The sequence below is a fragment of the Pezoporus flaviventris genome, unplaced genomic scaffold, assembly GCF_033815535.1.
Source record: "Pezoporus flaviventris isolate CSIRO_AGI_PZ_B2104156 unplaced genomic scaffold, CSIRO_AGI_Pfla_v1 ptg000002l, whole genome shotgun sequence".
NCBI lineage: Eukaryota > Metazoa > Chordata > Aves > Psittaciformes > Psittacidae > Pezoporus > Pezoporus flaviventris.
Genome location: NW_026892550.1, coordinates 82,683,750 through 82,702,567, shown reverse-complemented (window position 1 = coordinate 82,702,567; position 18,818 = coordinate 82,683,750). Strand labels below are relative to the sequence as shown.

Below are 18,818 nucleotides of genomic sequence, written 5' to 3'. Positions count from 1 at the left end.
CAGGCAGTTCATATGGGCTCTCAACAATGTCCTAGTATGGAGCCTTCTGCAACTTCACCATTTCTTTTTAAAAATTAAATACACTTGGACAAATGACTGAATTATTCTTAAACCACTTTCTCACCCAGTTTCTGACTGGTGACATATGTTGTGTCTCATTCACTTAATGACAGTTAAGCCTCTTACCTAATATATTACCAGATGAAAGTTTTCTTCATAGTCCAAATAAGTGCTTCCTGTGGCCCTATTTGATCTATACTAAAACAAGTTCAGATAGTTTTCTGGTTTAGACTGCACAGATCCCACATAGAAAAAAAATATACTTCAGTAACATGAAATAGCTTTTCTTCTCCCAGACTGTTCTCTTTGTAACAACGCTGCCTTTTCTTCAATATACCCTCTTCTTACTGATATTTTTCAGCATAACGTTTGGGGCTGAAATCATAGAAGCATGTATTTAAACTTTATCATGATGAATAACATACTCTTGTGTATCTCACAATGAGTTCTCCAGAATTTAAATAATACCCTTATTTCCCCAGGGTATTTTAATAGGCTGAATTCTTCAGAAACTGTGAGTACCTTAGCTTCTACTGTCATACTCTGCATGAGCACAGGACTAAGCATGTAAAAATGAGGTGAGGAACAGTGGAGTTTCTCACTATGTGAGCATTTTTCAGACCAAATTCCTCAGCAAAATGAATGGCAATATATACAAAGGCCTACAGAGAATGAGACTGAACTATCATCTGGTACCATTCCCATGATTTGATAAAACGGCTAGGGAGAAGTATGCTGAAGAGAAAAAAAAAACAACCTGTGATGATTTCAGAGGCTCAGAATATAGTCATTTTGGCAGATAGAGAGCATGGCCTTGCTGATGAGTAAGTTCAGAGCAACAACATGACATTTTAAGCAACTGTCAAGTGGACAGGTAAAGAAGATATCATATGCCATAATCAAGAGCAAAAACAGCATGAAAGAAATGTCACCATGCTCTTTAGTGATAGAACCAGAAGAGTACTCATCGTCTACTACACTTGACAATTATTCCAGCTTGGTTCACTGGTCTGTCCTTTAGTCACGTGTCTTGTTCAAAGCTATGTTCCTACAAAAGATGCATAAGAAATGAAAAGGTTTGAAGATTGAGCCAAAGAAAGGCTAAGAAACATTTGAAAAAAGCAGAATATATGGTAAATCTCAATCAAAAAGAACAAGACCATCACTGAGGATATTTTAGGTAAGTTTGGTATGGTCAGAGACACAGGAGTCAAACAACTGCTCTATGTTGTGAGATTTCAAAATCTACATGTACAATATGAAGCTCAAGCTGACCAGGACATTTTCGAAGTAAACAGACAATGGGCAAGCATGGTACTTCAGTACGCATTTCTCCTGAAGCAAATACCACGTCACATCCCAATCTCATGGTCTGTAGCAAAAACCTGACTTTGAGACATGTAACTGCAAAGACCTGTCAAGTACAAGGAGGAGGTTCTAGAAGGTCTGATACAAGGAAAGAAGGTCAGCCAAGACCTGATGGAACTTAGAAGAGTTTCTGTACTTAGATGTCTATGCTGAAAGGGATGAAGAGGACTTTGAAGTTGTCAGAGCTTGAGTGCAAAGCTATAAAGCCCTGGAAACTGCAGATTTCTTCCTAAAGCAGCCACAAGATGACATTAATGAACATGATATGAAGGTGTACAAGGTGTTTAGCAGAAGAGAGGAACTAAGGAGGACAAAGATGCTGTCAAAGAGCGGTAGTAAAGATTTCCAGTCAGAGCCCTGCTTAAGTGAGACAGAGAGAACCAATTCAGACTGTTTAAGAATAGTAGTGCAGTCTCTGCATCATCAAGGCTGAGTATGGCACAGTGCCCTCAGGAAAGCTAGGCCTTCTGGATCCTGCTATCAAGTCTTTCACACAGTTAACGAATCAAAAGCTAAGGCACCCGAAAACTTAGAAAGTATATTCCTCTTCTGGCAATGCATTACCACTGGAATGTTTTGTTAAAAGACAAAAAGTGAAAGAAACAATCAAAAACAGAAACAGAAGTCCAGAGGCTGTGCTTGCTCGCTACCAGAAATGATGTTCTTATCAAATCATTGTGTGTCCTTAGTAATGAAGAAGAACGCTTCAGTTATTTTTGCCACATCAACCTGACAAAGGATGCCTGCCTAATCTGACCCTTAGATCAAAGCTGGTGTAGTAAATAGGTAGTTGCTGTAGAAAAAGTGCATAGCACAGAGCTAAAACCAGAGCTTGTCTTGTAGGACAAGAAAAGGCACAATGGTTAAAGAGAAACACATTTTGTCATGCTTCATTCTGTATCCTAGCAGCTCTTCAGCTCTTTATCTCCCCAGCTATCAATCATTATGAGGCCAGCTAATACCACTTCTTCTTACCAGAGATCAAAAGAAGGCAAGTGTAAGACATTTTTTTAAAAAATATTTTAGTGGTTTAAGAACTGAAAGTTCCATTAATAAAAAAGGAGGTGGGAGGCTATGTGTTTTATTTTACATGTAAGCTTTAAATGTGTAACTTAATTTAGGAATAAGATATACCCCTCAAAGTTAGCTACACTCTTAAAAAAAATCCACAACACTATATTAAATCCTTATTACAGAAAATACAAAGGTCCTAAGCTTCAAGAGAACCTATTCTACAATAAAAAGGGCTACATTTCAACATAACTGAAATAGTTTACTATTGTCTTTCTGAGGATCTTATTAGTAGCTGCATTTCAGAAAAAAAACTTTTCCTCTCTTCAAATTGCTATGTTTAAGATATACTTCTAGATTCAATAACACTTATGAGTTTTATTATTGAATGACAAAACATGAAATACAGGAAACGGCAGTAGGAACCTGCAGGCTCTGTAACAATTTGCAGCATATATATGAATAGTTAAAATTCCTAATGTTTATTCCCCAAAGTAAAACGTTTTTGATTGCTCAATAATAGAGAATATTATTAGTCCATTAGTTACTTCTTTATTTAGAAGCCTCAGAAGACCAAAGCAGCACATGGGCTGAAATTACACTACATTTCAACCTTTTAACTGCCTTCTATTAGTATTTGAAAGTAGCTAACAACCACAATTAAAAGCAGTAACTTCACTGTTAAAAGGCCTTCTCTGAAGGAAGCTATTTGTACAAACTACAGAAGCTACTAGCAGGTTTGAATACTTCACCCACAAGAAGGACAAAACTTCCAGGTGCTATTCAATAAGCAATAAGCACAGGAGCTCCAAGGGTGAAAATAAAAGCTGATTTACACTTCATATTACCCCCCAGCATTCAACAAATAAGCAACCATATATGTGTTCTCCTTTCAGAGGATTTTATTGACAGCATTCTTTTCTTTTGAATCTTTAGAAAATTCTGACAAAACTTTTCTATCAGCCACTTTTACACAAAATGAGAGAGTACACTGTCGAAATCAGTTTCACATTGAGTAAAACTATTTAAACAAAACCAAACCCAATCCTTTTAGGTTTTAAATTGTAATGTGAGTAAGCTGGCATCACCGTATTGCCAAAAAGAAATGTCCTCTTTTGTAGACAGCAAGCCTCACCTTCGTATACTCATCTTTGGCCTTGGTAAGCATTCGTAAGATATCCACTTCTTTGTTATTAGCAGAATTCACGATCATTGGGGACGCTCCTGTTCCCATGCCCTGCTTTGCTTTGAATTGTTCCTGTTGAGTTAAGCTGAAAGTTGGAGGTGAGAGGAGAATATACAAGACAAAAACCAGATAAAATATAAAGAGTTTAACCACAACTACTTTATTGATGAAAACTATTTTTACCCCATCTATATTTAAATGTATAAGAAATCTCTATTAAAAGATCTATATTAAAACACAGTTTGGCCAGGCATGAGATTCTTTTTCTCCAATCTTGAATACAGTAGGCCATAGACTAAAATTTCCATAACTCAGTCTTAATTTCTATACCCAGAAAGAGCGGGGAATTTAGAGTGTTATTCAGTTCTGCTGGTGGTGGAGGATTGCAAACACACACAAATCAGTCATTAAGTACTAGCAAATAACCAATTTCCTGCCCCAGCTGTTTTATTATTATTGTAGAATGCTGAGAATTAAAACACACAGCCAATTGGCTAAGCGACAGGGTATTTTTTATCTATATGAAACACTGCTATTATAAACGACTACACATGGTTTACAATTGCAGGAATCCTCTGAAAACTAGTTTTTATTGTAGTAAATTACCAGTTTGAGAGTACCTAATCACCACCAACTGAAACTTGAGCTAGTTAACTAAAATGAGCTGTCAAAAAACGGGTTTCTTAAGGTTCATTGCTTATTTTCATGAATTCATCCCCATCAATTATTTCCTGGGTCAAAACTGACACATTTTATTGCTGTAGGATATTCAGCAAAAGCAACAAAACCCCCTAAACAACCTCCCGTCATTGTCACAGTCTGTGTTTCACGAAGTTTTGTCACTGCAAAATTAAAAGCAGCAGGTATTATTTTAAAAAGAGATATGGAGGAAACATGACTATCTTCCCATACAGTATTTTATAACAAATCCTCTCCGGAACACAGTGGTAGAAGAGTTAAAGCACTTTGCTATGGATTGAGATGTGTGAGGATGAACCTTGTTTGGACTTGTATTGCAGGGTACGTAAATGGGCTTTTGGGCACTTGGTAACTTTATCAATCAAAGTTGATGTCACTTCCTCAGCATGCTTTTGTCTAGAGAAGCTGTTAGACTGGGACAGATAGATAACTTGAAAAGGACAGATTCACAGGTCTGACAGTGACTTTACACTGCACTCTTGTTAGTACCCAATGCTGTCAGTTTGACTGCATCTACCTCCTATGGCTTTTCTTGGGATGACAAAAACCTGACTTTACGTCATCCCTCCTCCTGTCACTTAAAAGAACTGTGAGACGATGATATGTCCAACCCTATATAATGCAGGCAACCAGTATATCCAATCTCTGCCTGTTGGGCCCCTTTACTATATCCTCTATATTATAGCTCTAAAAAAATTAGATTGCATATATGGATAAAATCTGTAAGAAGACTTCAGTTCCTTCCTCCTCCAAACACAAGAAACTGCAGAATATAGTAATAAAAAAAAAAGGATCATTGCAAACAAGCCCATCATTAGGCCAACCAGAGGGCAGAGCAGAAGAATGAGCCCATTCTGTCCCAGACACATGAAGAAAGCAGTGAGAGTGAAAAAAATATCCATGATCTTGTTAGATTAAAATACATCTGAGAATACAGTTCTGTTTGAAATTTTAATCTCTGACTTGACTGCAAAATTAGATATTATATAACATGTAGAAAATAATGTTAGGTACATAAAAGTAATGAATTCAAAGCCAATTAAAGTCTTGCTTTATATTAAAAAAAAAAAAAGTGAATTTTGTACATATTCCTACAAAATAAGGAATCCAATCATGATGTGTAAACAGGATAAACCCCACAGAACTGTATTATTACTTCACACCTTCATGGTAGCCCACATTTACACTGATATACCAAAAAAAAAAAAAGATAACAGCAACATTAAAAAGAAAACCTCCCCAAACACAAAAAATACATCAAACCCCCAAAGAATACAGTTCTTCAAAACATATCTCTGAGTCATCAGGAAATAAATCAGATGAACTGTTACACTCTGATATAGCTGGAAAGCAGCACAGCAAACGATGAAATAGTATTGTAATATACCAACTTATTTCTGTTTATACAAAATGCAGGTGTGACAACATTATTTGCAACAAATTCTATACATACAACTTTAAAATAGAAAAGTCTGACCATCCTAGCAATATAATGTGCATGTATGTACAGAAATACATACATAAAAAAAGCACAAGAAGTCTTGTTTACCCATCACTTACTTTTTCATGAGCTCTGCAATTCTTTGGCATTCTTCCTTATCATAAAACCAAATCCCATATATGGACACTGTAAATGCACATCAAACACAAACTATGAGCATTTTCTCAAACAGCAATTCTACCTGGTAGACATTTAAAAGTGACCTGTAAAGGAATTTTTAAATTTATTTATGCTTTCCCCATCTATAAACATGACACCTCAGATCCTCCAAATTCAAAAACAGATCAAGGGCATATCTCTAAGGATGCAAATTACAGGCTGTTGAACCTTCAGTTAAGGCAGAGGTATTTCTTTAGAACACTAAACTTGAGGGTTTTTTCCTTTGAATCCTTTTGTTCTCTCTTTTTTTTTCAGTTGTCATATCTTTTAGATTTCAGTGGCTAGTATAGCGCAGGTAGTGTTGCACCACATGTAAGCAAGCAAGATCTGATTTAGTTTTCAACAATGTTCAGATCTATCTTATATACCATCCAAGTTATTATAGTATGAACTCCCTGTAAATTTCCTGTAATGTTGCTCATTATTTTCACCACCAAAGAAGTAATTATCTGTAGCCAAGCCCAGTATAGAAATTCTGTATCTTAAGTTCAGACCTCCACTAAAGTAAGCCCCTGCAGCTTTGCCCAGCCATGACAGATTTAAATTTACTAGTAGTTCAAGATTCTCAGATGTACACACTGCTAACGAAACCATCATTATGGTAACAGCCATGATGGAACTGCAGTTAGTGCAGGTTCCGCAATCATCATAAAGAGGGAGCTTTTTTCCGCTCTCAACCACGTTACATAGCTCTGGTAAGATAGCCTGGGAATAAATCTACAACACAATCTCAAAACAACTTGTCCACATTTGTCAGGGTAACCGCCCTAGTTTTAACCTCAGGCACAAATCTGCTTTGTGAAGAGGAAGGGAGAAGCACTTAAAAGGTTAACATGGATTTTCCCCTCTTTATCACCTTGTGTAACATTCATGTTCCCTTTACATGACATGGTAGCTAACACAGAGCTGCCACATTTCTTTCCCCTTTCCCTTCCTATCACACTGCAGGCAACAGTTTTACCTTCACCTGACTCAGAAACGTCAATTGCTAGTATGTCTTAAAATCCAGCCCCTACTATGTTTGATGTTAAAGGGCCATAAGCACCTGCTTAAAAACAATTGCAGCACTGATCCTGATCATGTAGTATTTCCTTATATTAGCAGAATCGAAAAGCAATCGCTTCTTCAATTCCACAGAACCAAAACCATGGCATATGAAGTATAAGTTTGCTTTGTTGATGTTTGGAAAGAAAACAAATGTACAGCTGTTTGTAAGATACAAATGTAATACTTATCGCCATTCCCTCTCAAGTTCTCAGCTGTCTGTTATCTTCTATACAGCTAAAAATGCTTCAGCTATTTAATACAGCATACTGGTGAAAAGCCTAAAAAATCCACAAACCAAAGGCTAACCTGCAGACATATAAAAAAAAAACCTTCTAAAATATGTACAGTCCTTTTATGATTAACTTTTGAAAAGTGTGATGATTTCTATTATTGACCTAAAAGAAGTTGAGCAACATAATATGCAACAGTGAGTCTATAAATGCGCAACGTAAAGAGCTGATCTGAACTGCAGAGTATCAGTTTCGTAACAGAGACAGATTAAAACATGCATTTATATTAGACATTAATATTCTAGCACATTCCAGTAAGCATCCAATAATAAACTGCAAACCTGCACAGAAGTATATGAATGATTCACAAGGTTCCAAAGCACCAACCTATTACGCAAAACTACACATCTTTGTGACGGAACATATTTGAAAACCGTAACTCTGTATTCTTCAATGCAACAACACAGCAAGCAGACCAAAAAGCCCAGGCAAGTCAAATTTGTTTTAGTCAAGGTTCTTCTTTGTTATAAAAGAATCTCCAGTGCAGAAAAATACTGATGAAACTCTGGCCATCTGCTCCATCTTCTCTTTCTTTTTTTAATGTGTGCCACAGCTGGTGGCACCACCAATATGCAAGATGGGTTGAACAGCTTCACCTTTTGGCCAATTGATCAAACATGTCATAGACTATTTATGAATACCTAATAAATTTGAAAACTGACAGTCCTATGAAAATAACTGCAGTGCTTCTGGCTATTAGAAGCTGAAAGACGAATCAACAGCAGGAGCAAGCTAGTTCACCTCAACTCAGTGACAAACACAACTGTCTGATTAACATTGTAAAACATCATTTCAGCTTTTACAGCACTACAGCTAATATTCTGAAATACAATTCAAACAAATGCACACCCATTTCAGATCATGGAACAAGGACACTAATTACTGCTTGTCCCACCAGAACATCACTCAACAATACACCACAATACACCAAAGCTTCTTATCTAAAGCTTTAAGTTATGGTACTACAGATCCAGAGACCTTTAGCCTAGATGTTAACTGAGCTTCAAACCATCTACCCACTCTTGCTTTCTCACCTCAGTTAAACTGTACTTTCAACCAGCCTAGGAAGCACAGCTAAAAGCAAGCTAAGACCAAAACCCAATATCCTCTGCACTTACAGCTCACCCATTCAGTAATGAAATCTGTCAGAAGTGGACAGTCCTCCTCTTCTTCCTTCCACACTTCTCCCATCTGTCCAGAACAGATGAATGCTTCCAAATACACTGAGAAATAATCACAATGTACCCCAAGCTCCTTCATGCATTGGAGAACAAGGTACCACTGAGAAGGCAGTAACGTGATGGAAATCTGAAATAACCACATATCCAAAGTACACTAGCATATGTTTTCATGTTGGATGTTTATCACCTCAAGAACTACGGCATAAATTCACACTGCAGTAGTATAGTCTGCTATAATCTACATTTAAGAAACAAAATTGTAAATAGCAGTAGTAAAATGGGGTAGTAAAGTAGTAGTAGCAAAAATGGGTATTAATAGCCATAGTCTTGATTAATGATGAACACAAAATGGCAAATAAAAAAAAAAATTATGTGTATGACAATACATAAGACCCCAGGACCAGCAAAAGAACTTCAGATGACTATAAACTGTAACTGGCAAGCTAGGAACCTGGCATGCTCTCCACTAATAAAAACTACACAGACATACAGTACAGATTTCACTACAAGATTTCACCAGCATGAAAACACTGCATGTCTTATCACAATCAAATCTAAACAGATCACTTTTATCAGCCTTCCATCTCTATCAGACTGTTTGACAAAAAGGAAATCCTGATCTAAGTATCATCTGTAGGGTGGTAATTTCACTAAAATGTTCACATGTTAAAAATGAATCATGATTCAGCGGAGGCACAACTGAATCACTATACAGCAGATGCACAAAGCAAGTACTTCTGCTGCTGCACAAAAGAGGAAATATTAACTCACTTTTAGGCCCAGCTTTAGCTATACAGTTATTCAAGAAGAGATTATTGTAAGAAAAAACAGAAGGAAAAACAAATCAAAGTCAAGTATCTTCTGCTAACCAAGTGAACCAGTTACATAAAAAGCAGCTAACAAAAGCCCAATAAGGAAAGCTACATTTATACTGAGAAGATGGTACACAGCTATTCATACACTTTCAATAGCTCCAAAGTCATTCACTAAACGAAATGAGATTTAGTAATGAATCAATCACATTAAAGGAAAAAAAAAAAGGGGGGCACCAAAGTTATGATGTTAACAAGATTACACAAAACTAGACAGATATAATGCAGCTAACAAATCAACATGATACAATTAATATTGAAGGGGAATAAGCTAAATAAATTACTTAAGTAACCTAACATTAAGGGATATCAGTCTTTAGAACGTTTAGAATTTGAAAAAAGGTCTGTTACTAATAAATAAAAAATGAAAATTTAACAAAATCTGTGAAGCTCTTTTACTATAGCTCAGTGACTGAATTTAAGGAAGTACACTAAGTTTTAAATCATTACTTCAGAGCCAATTCGACAGCTTCTGCCTTACAATTTTCATTTTTTTGGCTACAGATTTCTCCTGTCCTCACAAACACTAGAGCACTCGATACTATTTATAAGCAGAAGCTGACAGCTGCTATCTACCAGAATTATGACAATTTCTAACCTCTCAAAATCTGAAACTTTTATTTATTATGATGATGAAGAATTCATCAACTTTCATAATTCACATTAAGTATCCTATTAAAAGGGAAGGCCTTTCTCTAGGATTATTTATTTTACTCTTCATTTGTCTAGCTTCAACTTCCAGCTATTAGATTTTTGTCTTTTGGATAGACATTTCCATTATCAAAGTCTTTCCATTACCAAATTACCTGTAGCACATTATTTTAAAGCTATTGCTCCACAGACTGCCTACAGTATTTAACCACAGTAAAAATAAATGCAACAATATCATAACTACTGACTAGAGACTCTCTGTACCTAGATACTCTTTTACACTCACTGGTACTAAAAATAAACAAATAAATAAAATTATTCTTTAATTTTAATGTTTTATTCTTGATATCAAGCTTCTTAAGGAACTAAGAAGCCTAGACTCCTGCTCCTGAATATGTATATCCACACTTGGCTATATTAAACAGCAGTTTCTCTACACACATCTTATGAGGTAGCCAGAAACCTTTACGTTGGTCATCTTTTCTCTCTGCTGTAATTTTTGACTATTCAGCAAACTATCAATGCTTTCATTTCTTTTCCTAGCACTTTTAGAATATTGCAACTTCCATTTTGCAGGACCTACTGAAAAAAGAACCCAAGTAGGTTATATTCACAATGATAATTTTTCATCTACAAGTTCTTAACTTAAAACATGAATCCAAGCATGCCACGTTGATTCTGTGTTCTTCTGCTCCAGCGCACATGCAATCCCTTTGTCCCTGATACCATCTTTACAATTACGATACAGGCACATGATGTTCCTTCCTCTTTGCTCAGCTCCAGTAGTAAAGGAGACTTGCCTGTGGATGGTTTACGTCCTACTCTACTGTGTAAAGCAAGAGAGGAGTACAACAAAGGAAAGACGATATAAAAATCCTGCAGCAAAGGCAGCTGCACACTATCTTGGCAAGCTGAATTCCATCTCTGACACTGCCTCAGAGATATTATACAATGATAACATAAGTTGTGAAATGTCATATTAAGTGACTGCCACTGACTGCATATGCTATATTTCCCAGTGTTAGATTTGAGGCCCTGAACCTCAGTCTAAGATTTGAATGCATAACCTGCAAAAACACCAGCTACTTAAAATCACAACTGAAGTCCATATGAAGTGGGTTTGAACATATGAATGATGTTGGAAAGAGTAATTAATGTCATCCTACATTTAATTGATCTCTGCAATTGTAACTACTCTGCCCTAGAATCCCAATTTGTAAAATGGGAAGAATAATACTTCTACACTGAGCAAGGTACAACAGTTCAGCTTATTCATTATTTATTAGTTATTATACTGATTAGTATCACAGAAAACAACAAGAAAAAAAGCAATTAACAGTTCTGTCCCTAGCACAGAACTTCAGTGTCATATAACAAAGCAACAGTGCCACATATCACTAGTGATGAAAAAACAGACACGCTGAGTGGCTGCTCTTTACATGAATGCCATTCAGACTATTTGATAACTGAAGCAAAGCCCTTATTACAAAAGACAATGATAACATAATTTAAAATTTCATAAGCAAAAAAGAGAGATTGCACAAGCAGCCTTAATTTTGGATTTTGCTAGTTAGGAGTCTTAAAGTTATTTTAGTTCTTTACAGCCTCAAACTTCTTTCAAACACAACATTTTGCTTAGCTATTAAGATATTTAAAAACAAACCACTAGAAGAATACTAAATTTCCTATTATACCACCATATTGATAGTGATGTGGCTCATCAACAGTACTGGAACTTTTAGGTCTCTTGCTTCTCTACATTGTGTAAAGCAGTACAATACAAATTACATATAAAACTCATTTGTTTTTAAATAATGGAAATTCAGCTTAGATGTATCTTGTTATTTCTGGAAGTTCTCAAAGAGGAACCAATTTTTTATGATGTCTCAGGCACACCACAATAAAATGTAAAGAAAATGAAGCAAGGCAAGAGTTTTTAGAGCAACAAAAAGCTGTATTTTGATATAATCTTAACTTAAATTCCTAAAAAGCTGCCCAACAATTTAAATAATCAAACATTTAGTTCTTTCATTTAAAAATTGACAAGGCTCCTGACCTACTTACTTAGGGAACTTTTAATATAGACAGGGAAAAGGATAACTTTGTATTTCCATTATTTCAAATGTTTAAAACATTACATATGACAAACCATTCTATGATTCTATGATCAATCAGGAAAAAAAGCCAGCTATTAAAGGGAAAAGAATCCTTTGCATCTTAATGCAAACTGATGATCATACATGGAGAGTGAAAAAAGCTGGTTTTCAGCTTGACCAGTCAAATCTAAGTGAGGAGGGAACTATATAAGCAGCTTTCTTAAAAAACAACAACAACAACAACAAAAAAAACCAAACAAACAAGAAAATGTACAACAACAAAACCCCCAATAAAATGCTAAAGCCCCTCAAAACCCTTTTCCCCAAAAGCATATGTTTTGACAGTGTGCAATGATTGGCAACACTTCCGAAAGTCAAGAGAAAGTTCCCCACCATCATCTGTTTAATTGTGCCTGGAACTATGCCTTAAAAATCACCACAAGAAACATTTTTTTTTGTTGCTAGGATGGACCCTGAAATATCCCTGCAATCTTCTACCAGTCATGACAGTTGTGTTACAGACTTCCAGATAGACTCAGCAAATACTTGATTTCATGAGGCAAAAAAGGGACAACTCGGAGATGGTGGATTGTTTATTAAATCATGTCTGTGGCTCTACTGTGATAGCCTGACTTCAGGCAGATTTTTAATCAAAATTTATCAGAAATTCTTTATGAAAAAAAGTCAATTCTGTAGCAGACATAAACAAGATTGCCTCACTGGAATGCCCCTTAAAGAGCCTCAAAGCCAACATATACTGTAGGGAAGTTTAAAGCCCATTGATCCATTTATTTCCATAAAGCTCAGCAGATGTAAGAGTCCATCAGCAGGTTCTTTAGTTTTTGGAAAAGAGCCCAAAGGCAAACTGAATTTTACAGATTTCCTTTAAAATTGCATTCTGTTGATGCTACAAGAAATTTTTAGTCACGACACAGGAATAGCATCTATGTTATGATCCATCTGGCTTTTAGTGCATTTATTTTCCCCCCGCCCACCACTGGTTTTCCAGTCACATCGCCTGACGTTGCATCATCAGTTCCAAATAATTTTTAAACCATGATGATGCATAACACTGAAATTAAGGCAGGAAGTCTGTAGATGCTAGACTATTGATTTCTAAAATAACAAGTTGTTCTTAATAAATCCTTTAATGTTATTATTTCTAAGTTGTTCTTAAATAACAAGTGGTTCTCATCACTATTTCACAATAGACTTCTGAAATGTCCACGTCAGACTGGAGTTCCGCTGCCTTTTATAACAGAAATGATTAAACAGTCTCACTCAAGGAGCGTAAAAGCCAAGAGAAGAGGTATTAAAAAAAACAAATGCTGGGTGAAAGAAAAATATATTAAAAAATGATAGACAATGACATTAGAAAGGTAAGTGAAGAAGTCTGCAGTAAGGCTACAAATCAAATCCAAATATCCTGAGTCAACAGTAGCACTCTTCCTATGAAAGAAATTGCATCTGAGAATAGCTCAGTGGAAAAGACACACAACTCTCCAGCATCTGAAACTATCACCTGTGTTACCTTACTCTATATTCTTTGCTAACTTTCTACAGCAACCCATAAAACATATATTCAATGCACTGAAATGAAGCCAGGCCCTGATTTACAGGAATCATCAAACATATTACAAAAATGCCATTACACAAATCTGGCTCAATATATATTCGTAACTTCTGTTAGCAGAAAAGCTTACATTAGCTTAACACTATCAACAGTGGAAGAGGTTAAACCAGAAACCACACTCTGCTTGATTCTGCACATCACATTGTACCAACTAGCTAAAATCAATGAGAACTCCCCTCAGTCAAGAAGGGGACAACACTGCCTTGAAAGAATAGGAAGGAGAGCTGCCTTCACCTTCTCAATTTCCAGCCCCTTTATTTCCATCCTGCCTTCCACTAGGTTAAGAAAAGCAGCAGCTTCTGTTATGTTTCTTGCGACTTCTGTTACAGCTTTTGATGAGTATCTGGGTTTTTACACCTGTAAGAATAAAATCTGTTCTACTGTAGGTGACACACATGGTTAGTAAAGGACTCATCAGATTTGAACATCATGGTTTTTATTTATAATTTAGTCAAATCTAAGAATATCTTCCCAATGATTTTTAAAACGCATCTCTGAGATACCCAGCAAAGGCCCAAGTACATCTCTTAATTCCAGAGCTGTAATCAAGTTCAAATTATTTTCCAAACTCTACTGATTTTTCAGTAAAATGGATGTCCTGACTTCAGCTGGGATATTTAATTTTCTTCCTAGCAGCTGGTACAGTGCTGTGTTTTGGCTTTAGTCTGAGAATAATACTGATAAGACACCAATGTTTTAGTTGTTGCTAAGTAGTGCTTGCCCTAAGTCAAGGACTTCCAGACTTCCCGTGTTCTGCCAGTGAGGAGGGGCACAAGAACCTGGGGTGGGACAGCATAGCCAGAGCAGCTGACCTGAACTAGCCAAAGGGATATTCCATACCACATCACGTCATCATGCCCAGTATATAGATTGCAAGGAGTTGGCTGGGAGGGACCAATCACTGCCTGGGGAGGGCTGGGCCATGGGTCATGAGCAATTGCACTGTAGTAGTATTAGTATTACATTGTACTTTAATAATTAAACTGTTCTTGTCTCAAGGTATCTACAGGTATCTACATTTTTCCCAATTCTCCTTCCTATTCCACTGGGGAGTAGGTAGGAGAGTGAATGAGTGGCTGCTTGGTACTTAGTTGACAGCTGGGGTTAAACCATGACAATAGAATAGAAGGAAAAAAAGAAGGAAGAATATCTAAACCTCAAATAGGTATTTAATAGAATGATATTTATTCCTGAAACACAATTTTTTTTACTATAATCACTCTGAAGACCTGTCATCCCAAATGGTTTAATTCCCTCAAAATTATGAATGACTTCAAAGAGGGCTTCAAAAAGGAAAATAAGCAACTTTATAGATGATGTTTCTAATTCTGACTGTTGTGATCTCATCTTTTATTTCTTCACTGCATACCTTCAGATCCTAAGTAATGGAAATATATTTGCAGATCTGGACTGAGTTCTTGAAAGTCTAAGCCGTTTGTATATATATACTTGTTCTTGTAACAAGTAATAGCTAAGTAATTCCGTAAGATTAACAGAATTTTAAAAAATCAACTTTGTATTTTTCCATTTGTAAGCTCTGTACACACCATCATTTGAGAGGCAGGCAATTTCTTAATTTTCTCTAAAACATCTCTATGTCTGAAATTGCCAGAAAAAGAATAAAAATATCCACATAGAAATAGGCAAAGTCAACTACTCCTCCTGAAATTTCAAATGTTTAATTTCATATTTACAGCATATCTTATGTTTTGCTTTTACTGATTTGCCACAGCCTGTCAACATGTCAAAGACAACACATTAAAAAGTTCTTCTCTACTACTCTGTAGCTTTTCCTTCTCTTATAGTCAGCTGTTACATTGCCTTCAACACCACCTGCTTATCTGTAGAGCTGCCTTTTGAAATTCTGATGTACAATTTTTAATGATACAATACAAATTCACATTTACAGAGGTGACCTCCACTGTTCCCGCATAATTACAGGCAAACAGTAATAGGTTTACTCCAGTTGTGGGTAGGTTCATGCTGCGCTCACAAGCTAAATCTCAGTAGCTGGCTACACTTGGACCCTTTATCATTCACATATGGCCACTGCATTTTCACATGCTTGAAAACTGAATGGTAATTACATTTAGTCTTAAAACATATTTTATACATTTTTATTAATACTTTATGACCCTTGTTTTTCTTGCCAAAGTTGCAACTTTGTAATTTCTTTCATGAAGATACAAATACAACCTCTTTGAGCTACCTTAATGCTTTTTTCTTTTGATTGCTGTAATTATTTTTTAACATGTTGGTATATATCTTAAAATTTTAACTACTGGAGTTAGTCTTCAGATTACTATAAAAATCAGCAGCTTACTGACTTTTTTGCCTTCTTGTAAACCAGACATTCCATGAGAGTATACGTATAGAGGGAAAAAAAGAAAGTATACCTGAGATCAAGTCTGTCACCAAGAAAATGCTATTTAAGCGGCAAGCATTTCCTTGTTTTAAACCTGTAATCCAACAGAAAAAAATCCCAACATTTACCAAACTCATTTTATATTAGCTGCTAGATATTTCATAATAGCAGCACTGGGAGATACCCCACAGTTCTGAATCCCTGAATACAGAACAGAGATACATGTAAATTAAATAAAAATTTGAAATTTTGCATTGGGTCATTTTCATTACAATAATTGTATTATTTTAATACAAAAAGTAAAAGTGCATATTTCATTTTGCTTCAGAAGTCAGCAGTACTTTACTAGTTCATGCAAAATCCTTTAGGAATAAAACATATCAGTAATCATCTTCTGTTTCTTCAGTCTGTCCCCTCCTTCAGCGTTTAACTCTCTCAGGGCAAATCTTAACCTCTGTTTTCTGTTTGAGACAAAGGATGTACAAAATATTCACGTGACAGAAACCAGAACAAAACTGGAAGAGAGATGACAACACCAAAAAAAAAAACAAAAAACCAGTAAAGAACTGCAGGAAGGCACATGATACCTTATATAAATATCCAATGTTATTTCTCTCCTTTTCTAATTACTATGAGATTTCATTAACCTTTTCATTGAGAGATGCTACACATCCCTGTGTAGAAGATTTAATACTTGATGTTGCAAAGCAGATAATATTGAAATTTTACAGGAAGGCAGTTTGCTTGACAAAGACAATAGAATTGGTGGAGCTCATCAAACTGAAAGTCCATATCCTGTGTAAGACAATGACCAGCACCAGATGATTCACAGGAAGAATCTTCCTAGTCCCTTTACTGTTGACTTCTGACCTGAAGTATGTGTCTTACATCACTTACTTTTTTTTTTTTTCCCCCTGGCTACAGGATCTCTGGCTGGTTTTATTCATATAAATAATACCTCTGCTATGCAAAAGGATTACTGAAACAGGCTGCAACAGACCTAGCAGTATTTAAGTCTAAAATAGTGAAGTTAGAAGGTAAAACCCACTTTTTCTAAGACTGACTTTAAGCAATACACTATGATATGAAGACTTCACATTTCATTAAAATTTATTAAAGCAAGCTCAGCATTGCAAAACCAACAACTGGGCTTCAGCTGCAACCATTAGAGCAGAGCAGACAGCAAATATTAAGCCCAATACTGTTACAAGTTTGTATGCCAGTTACGACAAAAAAAACCAACACTGCATTTGCAGTCTTAGTGGAATTCCACTGGAGCACTTGCACCGTGTTTCTGTATAGAACACATTCCTTGTCCTTTAAAGGGTATGCTATCTTATACTTGAGAAGGGTTTCTTTCTTTTTAACTCCTGTAATTGAAAAGTATTGTTTACTGCTGATTTAAGGCTTGTTTTGACGAAGAGAGAGCTGATGAGGCTCTCAAGAGCTTGTATTAAATCAATACTAGACAGAAGTGAGCAGCTTGTATATGCGCTGTGGGATACACTTGATCACATATTTATCTTTCATGTTTTGAGAGAAGGTTACAAATATTTTTATATATACGCACATATAAAAGAGTGTGAGTGAGCAAGCTCACATTCCATGAGAAGTTTTCTGGCTATGTCAGGAGTGAAGTCCACCCCCTACTAGACAAACCTATTTTTTTCAAACACAAGAGGATATTATCAGAGAAGTCTGTGCTGATATACAGAAACCAGAGATCGTCATGGCTCGGTGAGGTGATGAGCTGACGGGTGGATGGCGCCCATTATCTTCACTTCTCAATCCAAGTTTTCCTGAAAAACCACAGGGGGAGGAGAAGGCTCCAACTGAGCATAAGGCACAGAGGACAAGAAAAAGATTAGGAGCAAAGAGCAAGGAAAGGAAGAATAATGCAAAAGATACTGCAGAGGTTTCAGAGAGCTAGAAAATAGACTCTAGATTAAAAGACCAAGTTATCAGTACTTTAAAGAAACCGTCAGGTTTTAACTTCTGAACAAGGCAATTTTATAAAGTAACTCTGAAGTAAGAAACAACTGACCAAAAGGAATTTATCTTTACTACATACAGAATATACACTCAGGTTCAGCTCTTTCAGCTCTCCTTGGAATTTTAAAATGTTTCAAGCCTTTGTTCGACAAGCGTACCACCCGCTACCCAGCCACCAGCCAGGGGAACCTGAAACGAAGTATAAGGGGAAGCTGGTGCATGAAACTCAGCTTAACTGCTTCTACATCAAGCCTGGAGGTAAGACAACATTACCCAGTTGTGTGCACACAAACTGTATTGGTATGTACCTGCTGGGATAACTATTATGTTACTGTTTAAATACAACAGTCTGTATAATATATGAAACTACACTAATAACTTATAGTAACAATCGTGGATAATGTACTGTTAAGTGCTGTGTGTGTGATTCCACTACCACAGGATTTAGATAAGTCTCAAACCTGTGGAGTTAAGTAGATTGATGGCTTCTCTTGGTAATATATTCTTTTGAGAATCCAATGAACATCACTTTCCCACTTCACTTTGATACAAGAGGGGAAAAGAAAAAAAAAGGTATGTAGATATAAGGAACAAGAAAGAAAAAGAGGTTTTTTTTGTAGAGAAAAAGCCTGAGAAGTTTAAAACACACAAAAGCTCAAAATATTAAATGCATCTCTGTGTGTGAACGGATTAATCTGAAAAGGGAG

General features: G+C 36.1%; 2 protein-coding genes across 5 annotated transcripts in view; one reads left to right on the top strand and one right to left on the bottom strand.

Annotated features, from left to right (window-relative positions):
* The window catches only part of DCP1B (decapping mRNA 1B), a 46,781-nt gene that overhangs the window by 15,269 nt on the left and 12,694 nt on the right, over nucleotides 1–18,818 (bottom strand). For both annotated transcript variants that reach the window (XM_061444739.1, XM_061444741.1), the window contains 2 exons: nucleotides 5,885–5,951; nucleotides 3,575–3,710 (listed from right to left, as the gene is read on the bottom strand). In XM_061444739.1, coding sequence (XP_061300723.1) covers nucleotides 3,575–3,710; nucleotides 5,885–5,951 — 203 coding nt within the window. The remainder of the gene's footprint in view (nucleotides 1–3,574; nucleotides 3,711–5,884; nucleotides 5,952–18,818) is intronic.
* CACNA1C (calcium voltage-gated channel subunit alpha1 C) overlaps nucleotides 18,161–18,818 on the top strand; it is a 482,397-nt gene continuing 481,739 nt past the window's right edge. For 2 of the 3 annotated variants that reach the window (XM_061444714.1, XM_061444713.1), the window contains exon 1: nucleotides 18,162–18,369. In XM_061444714.1, the coding sequence (XP_061300698.1) occupies nucleotides 18,240–18,369 (130 nt within the window). In that variant the 5' untranslated portion in view covers nucleotides 18,162–18,239. Of the gene's footprint in view, nucleotides 18,370–18,818 lie in introns of all 3 variants that reach the window. The other variant, XM_061444716.1, reaches the window with a different exon arrangement.